Raw genomic sequence first — 18,274 nt, 5'->3', positions numbered from 1 at the left:
GTTAGAAAGACGGATCGGGGTTCCGACATTTCAGAGAGGAGAGGAGATTACAGTGTTGTAATTGTGTTGATCTAGTGCGAATGGACATGAGGTCAGTTGCTATGTTTTGCTCTAATGGGAAACATAAACATAGACTAAAGATACAGCCAGACTCAATAAACACAGTGTGTGTAAACGTGTGTGCTCCGTGAGTCCCACTTTCATACGATTTTTTAGCTTTTAGATGTTCATGCTGCAAAATCACAACGACAACTTGGAAAACAAAAAAATTGCTCAGGGACATGTGAGCAACACAGACACACACACACACACACACACACACACACACACACATACACACGCACGCCCATTGTTTGGCTGCACCTGGTCTATTAAGAAACAGGATAGTTGGGACTAGGGGACATGAGTGTGTGAATGTTTGTGTCAGAGTGAGTGTGTGTTTCTGTGTGAGTCTGAACAACCTCAGAAGCCAAACACCTGCAGCAATGACGCATCTTCAAGTAACAGCTCTACTTTATAGTACACACACACACACACAAACACACACACACAAATTACACCATCATTACACCGATGTTTACAAACATATTTAGAGTAGTCTGTCACCTTTTGTCTCTTTCTAAATCTATCTGGTTTCTCTCTCAAAATTAAAAAATAAAGCCTGTATCTTAGTCACGTCACATCCAAAAAGAAATGTCCAACTAAAAGACTATTAACTATGAGTGTGAGCCCCAATAAAAACACAGGATTTAAACAAATTGTTATAATAGTCTGCCTTAATGGAAAAAGAGGAACACTTGTTTCATTAATTACATGCTGTAATTATTGGGGTATTTAAAATTCCATTGCTTTGACTTTGAGCTCAAACTTCAGATGGAAAATGACCTTTTTAGAACGGTGCCAAACAACGAGCCTTGGCCAAGATAAATATTTGAATAAACAGGTTTTTAGAATAAAAGTGATTAACAAAAACCTTTTGAAATGTCACTATGATGGCACATATACTCCGTGATTAGTACTCGACAGGAGAAATCCCACTGGTTTGACAAGTAGATGGTGCTTTTTCTGCTTGGAGTAAAGAGTAGACAGATCTAATCTTTGAAATAGAGCAGACTCACCTCACATGAAAAGTGACGAGTCTTTTTAGTTTTTGTGGTTTGGTGGAAGATGACTGCCTCTTCTTGCACCACTGTGTCACTGCTCCAAAATGAGACACTGGAAAAACTATTTTAGCCGCAAGAGAATGGTGGCAAAGCAAGCTACAGACAATACAAGCATCCTGTACCGACTCCAAGAGTCTGAGAATCTTATCTACGAAGACGTTTAACCTTTCAAATATCATCACCTCCATCCAGATCAACAAGGAATCTTAATGATCTCTTTCATGTCCCAACCTTCCACTAAGTTTCATGGAAATTTGTTAAATAGTTTTTGCATAATCCTACTAACAAACAAACCAACCAACCAACCAAGCAGAAAACCAACAAACAAATGGACAGGGGTAAAAACAACGCCTTCAAGATAATTACAAAAGTAGTATGGATTTATGTGAACAGTGTGTTGTCAATCTTTCAATCCTCCTTTTGTGCATATTCAAAATCTACAAAAGAAGTCCCACATTTGTGCAGACAGAGAGCCTCATTTGTTTCGTCTGTTGGACACATTCTTTGTTATGAGAACGTCGCCCATAGATGTACTGAAGTAGCAGTGGCACGAAGCCCAAAATGTAACTTGCGCAAAATGTCTCTTTATGGCGCCCATCAAAACTTCTTAGCTGTGAAGATGGAACAAAAAACAAGGCTCTCGCAGCACAACCAGCCAATAATATCTTCAGCACCGAGCTACACAGGACCACAGGAACACAATACCAGTTGATACACTGTGGGAGCAAACAAGTCTTGAACAGTTGAAGCTGTGCCGAGTTGTGTCAGGTCCTGTTGTGTTGCACAGCACAGAAAGAGAGAGAGAGGGAGAGAGGAGAAAGTGAGAGAACAGAAAAGAAAAGAAATGGTCTGAAGGGAAATCGAGTATACAAGATGCATCATGCCGGTGGAGCAGAATTCATAAACACACACACACACACACACACACACACACACATACTAGTGGAGAATTCATAATGAGTGAACACCTCATTGGGGACACACAGGGAAAGACAGGCAGAGAGAGAGAGGAAGGAGTAAAGGGGGAGACAGTGGGAGAGGGAGAAGGAGAGAAAACTGATGCACCCTTAGTCTAGCTTTACCCCGATATCAAGTATGCATGGCACCGTGAGTGTGTGTGTGTGAGTGTAACAGCGGATGAGTGTTGAAGAAGAGTGAAAATCTCCACTTTACACTTTACATTCAACTCACATGTGCACAAACACACACACACACACACACACACAGTTGGATGGCAAAATCTGTTGCACACTCACGTGCCCAGGGCAAACTTGCTGCCTTGCCAAGAGGGCCTTGGATCGCCAAGGTTGCCATGGCATTGCTGACTCACAAACACACAGATATATACACACTTTCTCTCTCGCTCTGTCTCTCACACACACACACACACACACACACACACACACACACACACACACACACACACACACACACACACACACACACACACACACACACACACACACACACACACACACACACACACACACACACACACACACACACACAAAAGCAGGGTGTGACTATGTGTCCTACAGCAACGTGGATTAAAGTGTCAAAATGACTGGTCAAGCCTGTATGTGTGCATGTCTGTATTACATATTTCTTTTAATTTTTGTTTTATAATTTCCTTTGGAGAGGACAGAGAGAGTAAGCTGTGAGGGGGGGGGGGGGGGGGGGGGCAGACAGAGAGTGGGGGGGAGACATGCAGCACAGGGTTCGTCAAAACAGAGGAGGGATGACTGGAAACTCACAGGGATGCAAATGTAGGTGGGAACGCAGATTGAGCTAGAATGGAACTCAGGAGAGTGCATACTTCCAACAACAGACCCCTTAAATTCAATTAAAATTGCACACACTCATAAATAATCAGTCCCCTGAATGTACCTGATTTTCCCTGGGAAATTGGTAAAATAAAAACGAAAAATTATATATAAAATGACCCAAAAATCCTTCCACCACATTTTGTGGAAATCTCAAATTTGTTGAATAATCCTGCTGACAAACCAACCAACCAACAAATCGACAGGGACTAAATCATAGCCTCCCTGGTGGAGGTAATTAACTAGTGTTCTTATTTGTTTTGCAGTTGTGGGTTTACAGGGGATCTACACTGCACCTGAATACAAGGAGTGTGGAGGCATTTCTCCTAAAGACATAAAAGAGAGTGAGCTCACGAAACAAATACAAACAGAGGAGTTCAAAATAAAGGGTTAAAGACAAGAAAATCTTTCAGCTAACATTGTGTGTCAAACAGAGGCACATTGTTCTTCATTATGTGTTTCTGCTAAGCAAGGCACTTTTACAATACGTGGCCTCGGAAACACTAATGGATAAACAGGGAAAAAGTCATTTGTACTCATTTTCTACTTTCAGTCATTTACTGGAAGCAGTTTTTACACATACTATTCACCATCATTTTCTCCAGCCCCTTTTTCCCTTGTTTGTCAAATTACATCAGTCACCATTAAAAAAAAAAAAAGGCTAAAAGGCCTGATTGTGTGAAAGAACCTCCGATTAAAATAGGAGATGAGGAAAGGAGACACGAGCCAGGAGACGGAGGAAAGGAGGAGGCTGGCATGGTTTTCAAATTAACTATTGGTCAGGGGTCAGATGGAATTTTAATCTAACCAATCAGCTTCCTAATTACACAAATGCTGCCAGAATGGTGTACCCTATGCATTTCTCTGTGTGTGTGTGTGTGTGTGTGTGTGTGTGTGTGTGTGTGTGTGTGTGTGTGTGTGTGTGTGTAGCTGGCTAGCGTTGCGTGTAGAGTTCTTGTTGTAGCAAAAGGAACATCTGGCCTCAATATTAGTTCCATGTGTGAACACACACGCAAATGCACGTCTGCGTGTGCGTCCACATGCACATGCGCACACAAACATAGAGCCTGTGGTGAATGGCTCCCGCCTTACACAAAATGTAGAGAGAGGACAGGGGGGGTGGGGGGGGGAGAGAGAGAGAGAGAAAGAGAGAGACATAGAATGACTGTAATGTAAAAGCCATGGCTGCTAAACAGCGAGAAATAGAAAAAGCACACGCATGTGCACACACGCATATGCACGCACACTTCCAGTAGTGTGTGTGTAAGTTGATTGTAACAGTAATTGATGTAAACGTCTAAATTACAGCTAGGAGCTAAAATAACCACTGTGTTTTACCGTTGCCATGTCGACATGATGAAAAACACCTGGTTGGTTCACTGGCGGGGAAGGTGGAACATCTGTGTCATGGGCGCCCCGACGAACCAATGAAGAGGCCGTGTGTGTTAGCGACATGTGTCCTAACCAATGAAACACTCAGTGGATTGAGAAGGGATCTGAATAGACGGCATGTTAGGCTCCAGTCAAACTCATTATATCACATTACATGATATTATGAGATATAAACTACCGCATGTTGGTTGGCTCTGTTTGTTCTATAAAAGGCATTTAAGATCAGGATTCTTGTGTAATCATACTTAATCGAGAGGGCAGAGCAAAAACTATATGAATACTTTTAATGGTTTTTCCTACTTTGGCGCCAGATTACTGCGGTTCGTCATAAATAGGACAGCTCTCCGAGTGCCAGCCAGCAAAGTTGAGATAATCACAGGAAAGTCTGTCTTATACTCCACTGATTCCAGAAGGAGTAACTCCTTATCTTGCTGACTCCTCTACACAGGAAGGTCCGGCTGCAGGGTCAACTGCCCAGCAGCAGCCCTGGAGGAAATAGGGATTCAATGTCTTGCTCAAGGACGCTTTAGCAGCAGAGACTCTTCAGGCACAAGGGGACTGAACCTGTGTGTTTGTAAATGAGGGACATGTGAGTAATCACTATGCCACACTGCTGCCAGAAATTAACCCCCCCAAAAAAAGCCACTCTGCCAAATTCTGGGATTTTAAAGTCAATTTGTTGCACTTTCCTATGACTGATGATTGACTTTACACGTTAAGAAGTTGTCTGATGCAGAAGCAAATCATGTTTTCCAAGCAGGTTGAAAGGGAACATTAGATTTCTTTTTTCTCTATTTATTTTTCAAACACAAGTCAGAATCACTCAATCAGACCTTGAAAAGAGGATTAACATTCGAAACGTGAGCCAGAATGTTGTCAAACAAATAAGCTAATTTTTGTGGTGAGTGGCGCCAAAGATGCCAAGCTGTCACCTTTCCCCGCTACACATGTTGTCAGCTGTAATATGTGTGTGCGAGCGTGGCATGTGTGCCAATGTGTGGAACAGCCAAAATAGGTTTAAATGTGGTTAAAATGGTGTAATTTGTTTTTCAAGCCAAATGTAATATTCCGAGCAGACAATACGACTGCTGTGGACTGTCACACAGCGTAAAGCCACACACGGGCTGTAACTCTGAGACACACACACACACACACACACACACACACACACACACACACACACACACACACACACACACACACACACACACACACACACACACACACACACACACACAAAGCAGAAACACACACACATAGAGACAGTCTTTCCACAGACAAACAGACGTACACAGGTCGAAATTACAGCAAACAGGTTGTCTGATTATGTTTCTGGTACACTAAACACAGCCTGGATTTAACACACAAGACTTGGTACCACACACACACACACACTACCACACACACATGCTTTTTTTCCAGGATGACTGTGTTTATTTGAGTCTATGTCCTGATGGGAAATGTGACTGCTACACAAACAAACGGAACAGGCCAGAACAGACAACCGTGTATGTGTGTGTATGTGTGTGTGTAAGAGAGAGAGAGAGTGAGGGAGGAGAGTTTGGCGAATATCAGTGTCTATCTTTTTCCAGCGCACACACACCCACACACACTCATAAACATATGCAAACAGAAAAACTGCACTTCAGTGACTAGAGAAAATAAAGCCAGCTCTTCTTCATCTTTTCCATAAGGGGCTGTGTGTAGTATGCCAACCCTCCTTAGCAGAGCATCTTTGTATATGAGCTCTGGGTTCAGGCTGCTCTTAACTGTGCTAGAATATTGATGTTTAATGGCTGTCGGAGCAGTTGGTCGTTATGGTGGTGGGTATTGAAGCATATACAGTATAATAACAGAGCAACGGCTCGGTGCGTTTTCACCTAGACTCAGTTCATGCCAAAATGTATCCAGATAAACAAATAAAGGAATAAAGCAACAAAGGTCAAAATGACCTGACGAGACAGTGATCATTGTGCACTTCTGTCGGGATTGTGCAAATGTCAGAGAAAGAGAACAAGGAACATCTAATTGTGAAATCAATATTCTAGTGTTATGTGCTCTTATTATGAAGGAATGAACACATAACATCGGCAGATATTTTTGATTAGGATCCTTTTTCCTTTGGTTATTATCTCTGCCAAGGAGGCTGGGTTTTCACACTGTGTTAATTTGTTTTTTGGTTGGTTGGTTGGTTGGTTGGATTTTCAATAGGATTGCGCAAAAAACTACTAAATGGATTTCCACAAAACTTGGTGGAAGGATGGGTTATGATCCAAGAAGGAACCCATTAGAAATTGGCATGGATGCAGATAAAGGGGCAGCTCCAGGAATTCTTCATCACTTTCTTTAACATGACGAGATAAAACAACATTGGCACTGACTTGCACAGCAGGAGACACCTTTCTCCTGGATTGGTAAGTAATCATCCATTAATGCTAACATTAGCTATGCAGCCAAGGCCAAACATAGTTACATGCAGGCAATTAAAAAAAACATTAAACACACACGCACAATGTGACAAACTCACAGGCTGAGTGGAGCATGAGATTCATAATTTCCTGTAGCGGATATAAAGTGGTTTTTAAATTATCAGCATGGTAAATAAGTTCAATTCATGGTTTAATTTCCTTACAAACCACATACACTCACTCACACTCGGGTAGAATGCCAATGCAGACGCATCACACATAATTAGGTACACGAGCAGCAGAAAGCACACACATACGGTCACACAGATGTACACTGACAATTTATGCGAGGGAAGGAGGCAAATGAGACACAAAATAATAAGAAATACAGTGTGTGAGTGTGCGCGCGTGTGTGAGTGCATATGTGTGTCTTTTAAACATAATTAGCTTGGTCGGGCAGAAATGTAAACGAGAGAAACTTTAATGAAACTCTTCTCTGATCTGCTGAAAGCACACATCCCCGTTCATCACTCTCAGCTCGTCTCCTCTACTTTCTCTGTCCGTCTCTCCACTCAAATGGAATTGAATGTCACGCATGGGACTTTTAAAACCCCGAAGGTTCACATTTCAGCAGTGCATTATGACCACATAAGATGAAGACAATTATATTATGTTTGTAAGGTCAGATCCACAACTCCTTCCTCTCCCCAGCTTGCGTCCATTTATCTGCTCTTCTCCGCTGTCCTTGAGGTGGAGTTCCCTTTGAAAACAATCTGGGACGTATTAGATGAGCCAAATTTTGGGGGCTGATTCGCATGTTTGGGTACATTCACATATGTTTGGCTCAGAGGTGGACCCTTCTCAGCCCCGCTTAACTCGAAAAACCACCATTACTCAAAGTCTGTCTCATTCCATTTATAAACTAAAACGTCAACCGAGCTTTTACTTTAATTTCATCTCTAAACCTCATGCGCTTTCTGTCTCATGGAGTCAGTCAAACAGCCAGAAAATAAAATTTCAGACTGAGAAAATGTCTTCATTGTAATAACTCACTATGAAAACAAAGCCTATAGCAGAGCAGTGTCTCAACAAGGCAGCAATTATACTTAGATCAGGCCTTTCAAAAGAAAATATTCTCCCGTCAGTACGCAGCAAGCAGCCTCCCATAGCAGAATAATAAGAACTGTGTGTGTGTGTGTGTGTGTGTGTGTGTGTGTGTGTGTGTGTGTGTGTGTGTGTGTGTGTGTGTGTGTGTATCGAAGGGAAAGGGGGAGAGATAGATCGATGCAGAGGAGAAGAGAAAGAACAAAGTGAGGATGAGGAAAACGCACAAGAAGCAGAACTGCATACACACATGCTGAAGGAAAAAAAAAAAACACACGTTAAGATGAAATATGACTCTGACCATTTGTTTCTACTTTTGTCCCTTTTTAATCCGTCTCCTCCTTCCAAATGACCCACTCCCTGCATCCTTCCATCATCCTCAATCCTCCCTCCATCACGTCCTGCAAGCTCCCCCCCTCTCTGCTTCTTTCTTGCCATTTACAACGAGTCAATTTGTATTTTGGGCGGATTCAACCTTTTATAATTCTGAATCTGCCCTGTTGCGTCAAAGGCCACATTCAAATTGGACTAAACGCCTGCGCGCGCGCGTGTGTGTGTGTGTGTGCATGTGTGTACTTAGCTATTTCTGATGATCCTTTGCATCAGTGCCCCTCCCTGACCCTGCCCAGTGATGAGTCAGTGATGAGTCAGTGATATGTGTGTGTGTGTGTGTCCGTGTTTGTGTGGGACCTGTAAGTGTATGCCATAGAAACTGAGAATAAATATTGTTCTGAGGAGGAAGAGAAAGACAGCAGCAGAGGCCATATCTTATGAAACTATTAAAGTAATGAGTCATGTTCCTCCTCTCTAATAAATTGTTTAATTGTTCGTCTCTTCCCTCGCTCTCTCCCGCTTTCCCCTTCTCACCTTTACACCCTCTCACTTACTGAGCAGTTAAACACCTCAAGGACCTGAAGGGCCCCAAAAATGGAAAAATGGACACAGGCGGCAGATGTGGTTTTACACATCACTGGGACATAATTTTCATGACACAAGGTGTCTACATATGCAGATGTCTTTGAATGTACAAGCCTGCACTAACCCTCGTGGACATTTAAAGTAAAAGCTGAGCTTCAACTCTTACTGACTAACTTTATTATTTTTTTTAAATGACTGAAACTCATTTTTTAATACGTCCATTTAATGGAATGACTTAGCCATAAAAATGAGCCTTATATTTGAATGTTTCACTCAGTGTAAACACTGCATAACGTCAATACTGAGCTGGAGAAAACTGTGTGAATGATGGTCTCTCAACTTTACTGCTTAAAAGGAATAATTGAACATTTTGGGAAATATGCTTTTTGTGGGTTAAGTGAGAAGTCAGAACATGCTTAGCCTAGCTTAGCATAAAGACTCGAAGCAGGAGGGTAACAAAAAGCCTGTTGGAGCAACCGATAGTTCACCTGGTTGAGCAGACGGCCAATGTACGGTGCCGCGAGTCCCCCTGCAGCGGCCACAGGTTCAGTTCCAACCTGGGTCTCTTCCCCTGCTATCTCCCCCTTTCACAGCGAAATTCTGTCCTACCTGTCCTACAATGTCTTAATCTCACTACACAACACAATGTAGGTGAGTTGTATTATCGGTGTGCCAACAGAAATGTAAAAATGACAATCTTCTTTAGCCGGGACTCAGTATGTTGAGAGGTAAAGTTTTTTTGCTACAAACTTTTATCTCTTGGGACTCTCCCTATCGTCCTTTCTTCTTCTTAGTTTCCCTCCCTCTCTCTCTCACGCATGAAGTCTCTCTGTCTGTCTCACTCTCTCTCAGACACAAACTGCCCCACCCACGATAATGAGTAAAACTCTTGCTGCCCCACCCTGCCCAGTCTGCCAAGAGACTGCCAACACCTCACACACTCAAGCACATGCACGCACAGACACACACATGCAAAGGGCCAACCCACAGCTTGTTCAAAGAAGCCACACACTCAACTTACACACTGAACTGTTCATGCACACACACCACGAACACAACTCTCTCACACTTAATACTGCCACTTACACAGACCCATGGCAGTGCCCTGACACACGCACGCACGCACGCACACACACAGTCCAGTCTATTCTGATCTAATGTGATCATAGCCAATAAGCTCTGTGGCGCTGGCGAACCACAGTCTGTTCCCTGCCAGTCCATGAGATCACTGTGAAGTGAAAAGCATTGTGGGCCACAAAGTAGGGTTCGGGAACTGACTGACAGTGGGTAACCATGGGAACTGTCCGTTTGCCTCTCTGTCCCCAAAGCAACGGGCAAGTTTCTTAGTGTTGTGAGTGGGAAAGAAAAATATATGAATGCAACTTATGGGAAAGAAAAATACGTAATGGAATCATGCACACGGACAAACTTGATACTTTCAATATGAAGGAAGGAAATATAGATTTCATTGTAGCTGCTCACTGCATGTGGTCTAATCCTCATGGGTCGTTTAAAGGAATCGAAGATGAAGGAGTATACAAACTCTAATCAGGGAGTTAATGAGACAAAGAAGGAAGAATCAGCTAAATAAGACAATGAAGTGAAAGTGGAACAGAGGGAGGTTGGAGGTTGTGCATGTGCATGTGTCCACCTTACCCGTAGCAGGGACTGGGACTCCTCTTTTGCAGCTCCTCCTTTGCCCTCCTGTCCTCCACCTCCTCCTCCTGTATACTGCTGAGAGGGCATTGGGCTCTGCTTCTCCCCTCCACCTGCAGCGCCACCTCCTCCTCCTGGCCGTCCCCCTCCGTACAGCTTGGCGTCTCCCAAAAACGACTTGGTATCTCCCAAAAATGACTTTGTGTCTCCCAGGTAAACCATGCTCGGTGAAGCCACGCCCCGTTTCTGCTGCGAGGCCTCGTGATTGGCTGAAACAAAAGACAATGGGAGGGGGGAGGGGAAAAGAGAGGGGCTCCCGCCTCCTGTTCCTCTTTCTACTCCTCTGTCAGGTCCCATTCGCTCCTTGGGCACCCACAGCAAACCATGGGCCTGCTCACCTCCTCTTTCCCCTATTCCTCTCGTCTCCCCAAGGACCCAGCCTTTCTCCCGCTCTCTTTCTTTCTCCTCCCCTCCCTCGCTTTTCACCACCCCTCCTCCCTCTTCTCTGCCACCTTCTGCCAACCGACCCTCAGGTGGCGCAAGGGAGTAGAGGAGGCGAAGATCCCCCTTGCTCTCTTCTTTAATGGCTAAGGTGGAGGGAGCTGAGCAGCCATTGGCAGAGAGTGTTAATGAAGGCGTCAGCGATGTGGGTAAGGAGGTCGTAACAAATGAGCTTAATGAGGGAGAGGAGTCGTGACAGTGGACAGAGTTAAAATGGTCGAGGAGGGCTGATGAATCTGGAGCTGTGAAGTCGCAGCGTCGACAACGGCAACACGCATGGACACGCCTGCGGAGAGAGAAAAAACATTGAGTGAATTATCTACATTAGTGATAAATGAATGACTGACGTCAGAACAGTAACAAAAATGGAAGTGAACATAGGAATAAAGATTCATGTGACAGGTTTTGTTTCTTTTTGAGGCTCGAGAGTCAATTCATCAGTTTCAAATGTAAAAGGCCTTCATTCCTAATAGCTTTTAATGGGCGGCATATGACATGTATTTTTTTTCCCCAAGTATTTTTATTGATCACATTATGAAGAAAACCCACTCCCTGAATAGACAAAATTTTAAGTGCATTAGTCGCGGCCCGCTCGCTTTCCTCCAACCACTCCGGTACTATTTCACCGAGCCAGTGGCCAAAAAGTGACTCAGTGTTCCACTAAATCACGATGAATTTAAGAGAAAACCGTGAGGAACGTAAATGAATCTGAATGAAAAGAAACGAATCAAGCATCAACAAACCACCTTCATTTCCTGTTGGCGAGGACTTGAATGAGCAGCAATACACACAATGTAAACAGACCAGAGCACCGGGGTATTTCCAGGCTGAGGAAACAGTATCGGCGCCGCTTGTGTAGGTTAATGAGCAAAATCAATTGGAAATCAATACCAAGAACATGGACCCTTGTTCACTATTGAAAACAGTTCGCTCACTTTTCTGTTCTCATATCTCTTGTGTCCGTGGATTCTGCTTTGGTTTCAAAAAGTTAAATTTCATACTTTGTAAAACTTAAATGAATGCGTATATCATAGACATGAAGGAATATTAGAATACGAGAACTACTCATACTTTCCCATGATTCCAAATAAGGGGAAGTAGCCTAATGGAGAAAAACCCTCCAAATGCTGCATTGTCACTCATACTACAGACAGAGACAGTAGGTATACATACTTTACATACATACTTTGATGTCTGATCAATTGATTGACACACAGCTCCTCTGGGTAACATTTAGAAAAGCTCCCGGTTGCAGTGCACGTGCAAACGCAGCTTTAGCCCGTGCACAGTCTCTGTCTGCTTCTCTGGCACTCAATGAACCGAGCAGATGTGGGTGTGCTAGTCACTCGCTGAGCAGCGCTGGCGACTGCAGGAAAGGTGTGTTGAGAAAGTGTCTTGATCTGTCACTGTGCTATTTCTTGTCACCACAGACGTTTGATAAAAGGAACGGTTTGCCGCCTTTAATTAAGAAAGAGCAAAGGCCAAACCCCAAACTCACACAAATTAAAGAATACGCTTTGCATTATACTTTTAATTTGTCCGTGGGAGTCAAAACAAAATAGATAACTTTGAAACACATAATCTGTGCAGATTTGTGTGTCTTCTTTGTCTCCTTCACATTGTGTCTGTTATTGTTGGCCTCGTCTCCCTCCCTCTATACCCTTTAGGAAATGCTGAGGAAAAGATGTGTCCTGGGCAATGACAGATTCAGGCTGGGGCTCTGAACAGCGGCTCCAGCAGATCAAAAAAAAGGTCTAAGGTCTGTTTGTAGAAATTAGTGAAAATGTCCGTGTGCAAAAGTACAACTCGTACATCGTGGACTTAAACGTCTACAGATGCTGCACAAAGACACATCAGGCGCTTATACGTCATTGCCATACACACCGCACATGTACACACACATGGATACACACATGGACCTCTTCAAGTTTCTATCATTCACTCTGCACATGTACAGCATCTACCTACAGAATTAGATTTTTTCCCAATTGTAAATAAGAAAAAGGGCATTAAATTTAGTGTTAAAACATTGAAATTGGTTTATTCCTAGTATTAATATATTTAATAATTTATTTGCACAAACACACACACACACACACACATTGACACCTATTTTAAAACTTAGCATTAACACTAAGAGCTACAAATACTGGTGTAATGCACAACGATGCCATGTGGTAGTAACTTCTTGTTGGTGTTTTGTGTCTTTGTCTAACGGGAAGTGTAACAGAAACCTGTGAAACTGATGAGTTTCTTTCTGGTATTTTTGTCCCCTTTGTTCTGTGCTTCATATAATTGCTGATTCTGTTTTCTAAAACTTGGCCTTCGAATCATTAAAGGTTCGGAAACTACATAGGTGGTGTGAAACTTTTTGGCTTTATTCCATTTAAGTTTTATTTCAGTTCCAAGATTCAAAGTTTAGATTCTATTAATGATGTTTATGGATTTGTTATATCCCCTCTACTCGTTCTACCTCAATCACCTTGTTGCCTTCTCTGCAATTTCTTTCTTTTTCCTCTGATTTTCTTCTTTGATCTACTTCCCTTTCCATTACACTTTTATTTATTTCCTTTTCTCTCAATCCCTCCTTTACTTTTCACCCTTGAATTAATCTCATTTTTAAAACCTTGATTTGCAGCAGAAATCTTGCTAAGGTGGCTCTGTCAGACTGAAGTTGTTCTATGTGTGTGTGACAGAAGAAAGAGCAAGTTGTGTGTGTTATTAATTATGTTGTTACATATGTGCATAAGCAACTCCAACACAAGTCGGTCCAGTTGTTTAGTTGCAGATGTAAAACTCCTGAAGATAAATATCTACAGTTCTCTGAATCTCTGTCTCCGTCAAATCAAACTTTCCCACAGCATCACTCTCACTCTTCCCACCCTAACTCTAACTCACTCTAGGTCTCTATCATTTGCTGGCTCTGTCACTGAAACCCCAGTGAGTGTGAGCATGTGTGTGTGCGTGCGTCTGCGTGCATGTGAGTGGGTGTATGTGCGTGAGTGTTGCTATGTCTCTCTGTGTAGGCAACAAACCTGCTGTGGAGTCTGTTCTGACCTTTCCAGGCTTTTAGATCAGTAGAACTGTGCTCATGACTTATTCAAAAAGCAATCATGCATATACTGTCACACACTGAAACAACATTTTACCTTTGTGAAGAAAATCTCTGCGTACTGTAAATTGTGGTTGTATATTTACAGGCTGATTTGCCTTTGTTAAAGACAAAGAATCAGTATAAAATACTAGAAGTCGTTATAATTATAGGGGAACTCCACCAAAGTCTGTGTCCAGGTCTCGGGAATACTTCTACATATCTGACAAAAAAGTTGTATAAGAGGGAGCTGTGCAAAAACCAAACTGCATCAGTAGAGACTGAAAACAGTAAAGAAATCTGTGTGTGTGAGGAGTTAGAAAGAATGGAGTTTTCCAGACTTCTGTTATCTGCTCCTAATCTGTGCTCAGGCCAAGAGGCTCAAAGCTACATTAACTGCTGGTAGTAAAACACACCCAAATCACGAATTGAGTTGGTTGGTTTGCATTGTGGGAAATCTAGGCACTAGGTTTTGACAAGGAAGGAAGGAATAAATCATTTTTTTTAATGTCTAAATGAAGCCAATGAGTGTGTGTGTGTTTTTAATGGGCTGTAGCTAAATATGAGTGTGCTCAGTCATCGTTTCCCGGATACTGAGTGCAAAAAAGAATAGAATTACAGGGGTTTGAATCCCAACACAAGCAATACTTCTATACACAGTCATTCACTTAGTGGAACATTCACTCGCTCTAACTGGAAACTTGACTCTCTGGATATCACTAATTCACATCTGGGCAGTCACATGACGCCACATTCAGTCGCTCACTGAAAGCCTGGCACAAAATCACTGGTTATTGGAAAGATGATAAAACTGAATGTCTTCTGAAAACACAAACACATTCCATCTATAAACCTTTACATTTTCAGCACTTTACTACATTGAATAAAACAAAAATGTCCTTGTTTCTTTTCAATATCCTCTGATTTCTGCAAATCAACCTTCCGGGAGAAAAGAACACAATATCAAATCAGATGGTCTCTCTCTCACCTGTAGTGTCTAAAAATATCTTCCTCCACTTCTGTGATGAAGTGACACTTTGTGCAAGAGTACTCCCTCTCTCCTCCGCCAACATCCTTGTCGACTCCGACCTCTTCCTCGGCCTTGACGTGCGGGGAAGCCCCCTTTAAGTTGATCAGGGTATGGCAGGTTTCGTAGTGCTGCAGCAGGACGTCGATGTCGGTGGTGGCGAACGCACACTGGTCACACAAGTGGGTGACGCCTGGGATCAGAAAAACCAGGGACAAGAAAATTAAGAAAGGCTAATGATGTTTGACAAATTAACAACAATATAGGGAAGCTATAAAATCCCCAAGACAGGAAATATTTAAGTAGGAATGACATAATCTTCCTTTAAATACTTTGGGTGACAACAGGATGAGCAGGGTTAGAGGGGGGGAAAAGTGGAAGCAGAAATCACACCTGGTTCAGCTCTAGGATTAGGAGGGGTCATGCTGGGTGAGGTGGAGGTGGCGGCAGGTTTCGGACCAGCTGCGTCCTGCTGTTTGGTGGACGGAGAGAGCTTGGAACAGCATTTAGGGCAGACGGGTTTCCGACAGGCAAAGGGGTGGGACACCTATTTAGAAAAAGCAGACAACGTTAAGAATATACAGTAAATTAAACACACTTTATATTACACTGAAAAACGAAAATTGTTGGAAGAACTAAAAAATAATTACTTTTTTCTGCATTGTTTATTCTATAAAATAAAGGTTTTCAGCAAACACTGATAGCTGTATGCCCACTTATATCAGCCAACATACAGTATATATCTGACTGGCTTAGTTATTACTGACAGTGCCGTCCTTATGTGGGAAGCTTTTCAGATATAGTGTCCTCCTGCTGTATCTCTCACCTTTGTGCTGTGATTGCCTTCCAACTCTTTGATATTAAAGAGATGGAAGCCAGATGTAGCCGTATGAACGTACATCATTAACTATGATGCCACGTTCCAGTTTTAAGCGGCACTGTTTGGCAGCACGCACAATTATGGGTGTGTGGACTTGGGGAAGCAAGGGAAGTTAACAAGGCTGGAAATTGGACCAATTACCTTGACACTTGGTCATATTTTACTTTCTTTTGCCTGCAAAATAAACCAGCTAATTTTCTTCTTCCGAGTGCCGAGCAAACACTGAAACGCTAACCAAATAAACATTTCAATAGTTTATTAATCTCACCTCCCCCAAGTGTTTGTGTGGCTGACAGAGCCCCTGGGGACAGTACATGCAGTGCTGGATGCAGCATCGGTGGATGGAGTGGTTGTGCTGATAGTGCAGCAGCAACGGCGCCACGACGATGACGTCAGCGCTGTGGGCCATCGAGTACCGGAAATCGCACAACTGACAGTTATAGCTGGTCACAACTGCTTCTGGGTCGCTGCTGTTCGGGTCTCCTAGGAGAGGAAAACAGATCAGGTCTGTTAAATAAAACAGTCTGGGTCTTTTAGTAAAGATAGTACAGAAATTTTAAGAGGGGTCAACTGTATTCGTGACGCTCAAGGCGAGTAAACAAGGAGGGTCAAGTAGCGCCATGGCGCTCAAAACAATATAAAAGACGGGTTCGCAGAGAATGACAGAACTAGTAAAAGTGAAAAAGTGGAGGCCAGCAGTGTCTAAAGTCTCAAAGAAGTCGAGCAGCATCATAACAGGAGAAGTAAAAACGTTAAGACTTGTATTTAATTTTGCTCATTAATCTTGTGCTCCATAAAAACAGCTACCATCTCCTGGAAATCACTTAAAGCAATCCACCACTGCACTTTCCCCCATTTTATTACCTTGGCTGGTGCTGGATGGGTTTGATGATGGATCTTTGCGGCTTTTGGATGCCGTGTGGTCTCTCTCGCCTCCTTCTCTCCTCCCTCCTCTCTCCCGCTCTCTGTCCAGCGCCCCAGGAGTAGAGTTGCTGGGGCTCACAGTACCTCCCACGCTCATTCTATGTCTCTGTTCATAGTGCTCCAAGAGCTTCGCCGAGCCCCCTGACCACTCACAACTCCAGCTGCAGAATTTACACCAGTAATATGCCTGCACGCCACCTCGACCCGGCTCCCCTGTCCAGCTTGACGAATCCGAAGACGCCCTGACCTGGATGGAGTACCCGACCACGGTATCGTCTTCCGCTCTCACTGCCACTCGCTCCGCCCCGTCGATGATCGGACTCCTGCCCATCGGCTGGTTGTCGTGCTTGGCCACGTTGTTTGTGGCCAGCAGGGGTGTGGTCGGTGGAGTTTTCACTTTGTTCGGATGCGAGGACAGGAAGTGCTGTTCAAGTTCTAAGGAGTTGCTTCCCATGTAGGTGAAGTTGCAGAATTTGCAGCGAAAGTACTTAGTGTTTCCCTGACAATCGGAGGTCTTCCGGCCAATCCCAATTAACGTGCCTCCCAAGGTCACCTGTTGACAAAAAAAAGACGAGAGTAGTTATTATTTTTTGGGGTTGCAGCTTTAAGTCGAGCTCGTTTTATAGACTGTCTAAACTCTTTAGCGTAAATGGACGTTTGCCTTCTTTTATAACAAGGTTGATTAGAGATGTTTGGGCTTAAGTCGATGCCAGCAAATACTGGGGGTTATTCCCAAATTGTTCTGATAAGGGATTTGAAAAGATGCAGTACAATGAAGTAGAAAAATACTCCAGAGATAGACCTACACACTGGAATTAGATATAAGACATTAGTTATCTGACAACAGCTTGTGTTAAATCTGTACAAATATGTGATGGACCTAATTGAAAAGTAAAGAAAATAAAGAAATTTGATGTAAGTCTGTTATTTTTTTTTAATTTCCTATGCATCAGGTATTTTGAGAAAATATCACATAAGCCTTCAGTAGATGCTCTGCTGAAAATTCCCTTCAGCTGCTTTCAGTACTTAAACTAACAGCAAACTTAATCCATCATTTCTTCTGTGTGTAACTGTAGACAATTAAAAGGCTGCTCTAAATATAACCAACCGACATATCAACAGGCTTCGCTGCAGAATGCACCGTACGAAGCCAAGACTTCGCATTACAGAGCGAGCAACCTGACACCCGTCTGCTTTTTTATTAGATTAGCTCCCAGACTGAAAGTGATTACAGTGCGCTGCTGGCTGTGTAGGTGAGCAGGCGACCTGGCAAGCCTTACATGCTGAACACTATGGATTTCTCTCATTACACATCTGTGGTTTGATTTTGACTGCAGGCTGTCTGGTAATATACTTTTTGCAAAAGTAAAATGCAACTGGCAAACTG

At 43.1% G+C, this 18,274-nt stretch overlaps 1 protein-coding gene across 1 annotated transcript in view; it reads right to left on the bottom strand.

Moving 5' to 3' along the window:
* Window positions 1–18,274, bottom strand: part of trps1 (trichorhinophalangeal syndrome I) — a 107,433-nt gene that overhangs the window by 32,747 nt on the left and 56,412 nt on the right. Inside the window, 5 exon segments of the mRNA XM_034599751.1 lie at window positions 10,465–11,251; window positions 15,045–15,276; window positions 15,477–15,630; window positions 16,232–16,446; window positions 16,828–17,440. Coding sequence (XP_034455642.1) covers window positions 10,465–11,251; window positions 15,045–15,276; window positions 15,477–15,630; window positions 16,232–16,446; window positions 16,828–17,440 — 2,001 coding nt within the window.

The sequence above is a fragment of the Hippoglossus hippoglossus genome, chromosome 11 (assembly GCF_009819705.1).
Source record: "Hippoglossus hippoglossus isolate fHipHip1 chromosome 11, fHipHip1.pri, whole genome shotgun sequence".
Classification (NCBI taxonomy): Eukaryota; Metazoa; Chordata; class Actinopteri; order Pleuronectiformes; family Pleuronectidae; genus Hippoglossus; species Hippoglossus hippoglossus.
This window is presented reverse-complemented; position numbering and strand designations above follow the sequence as displayed.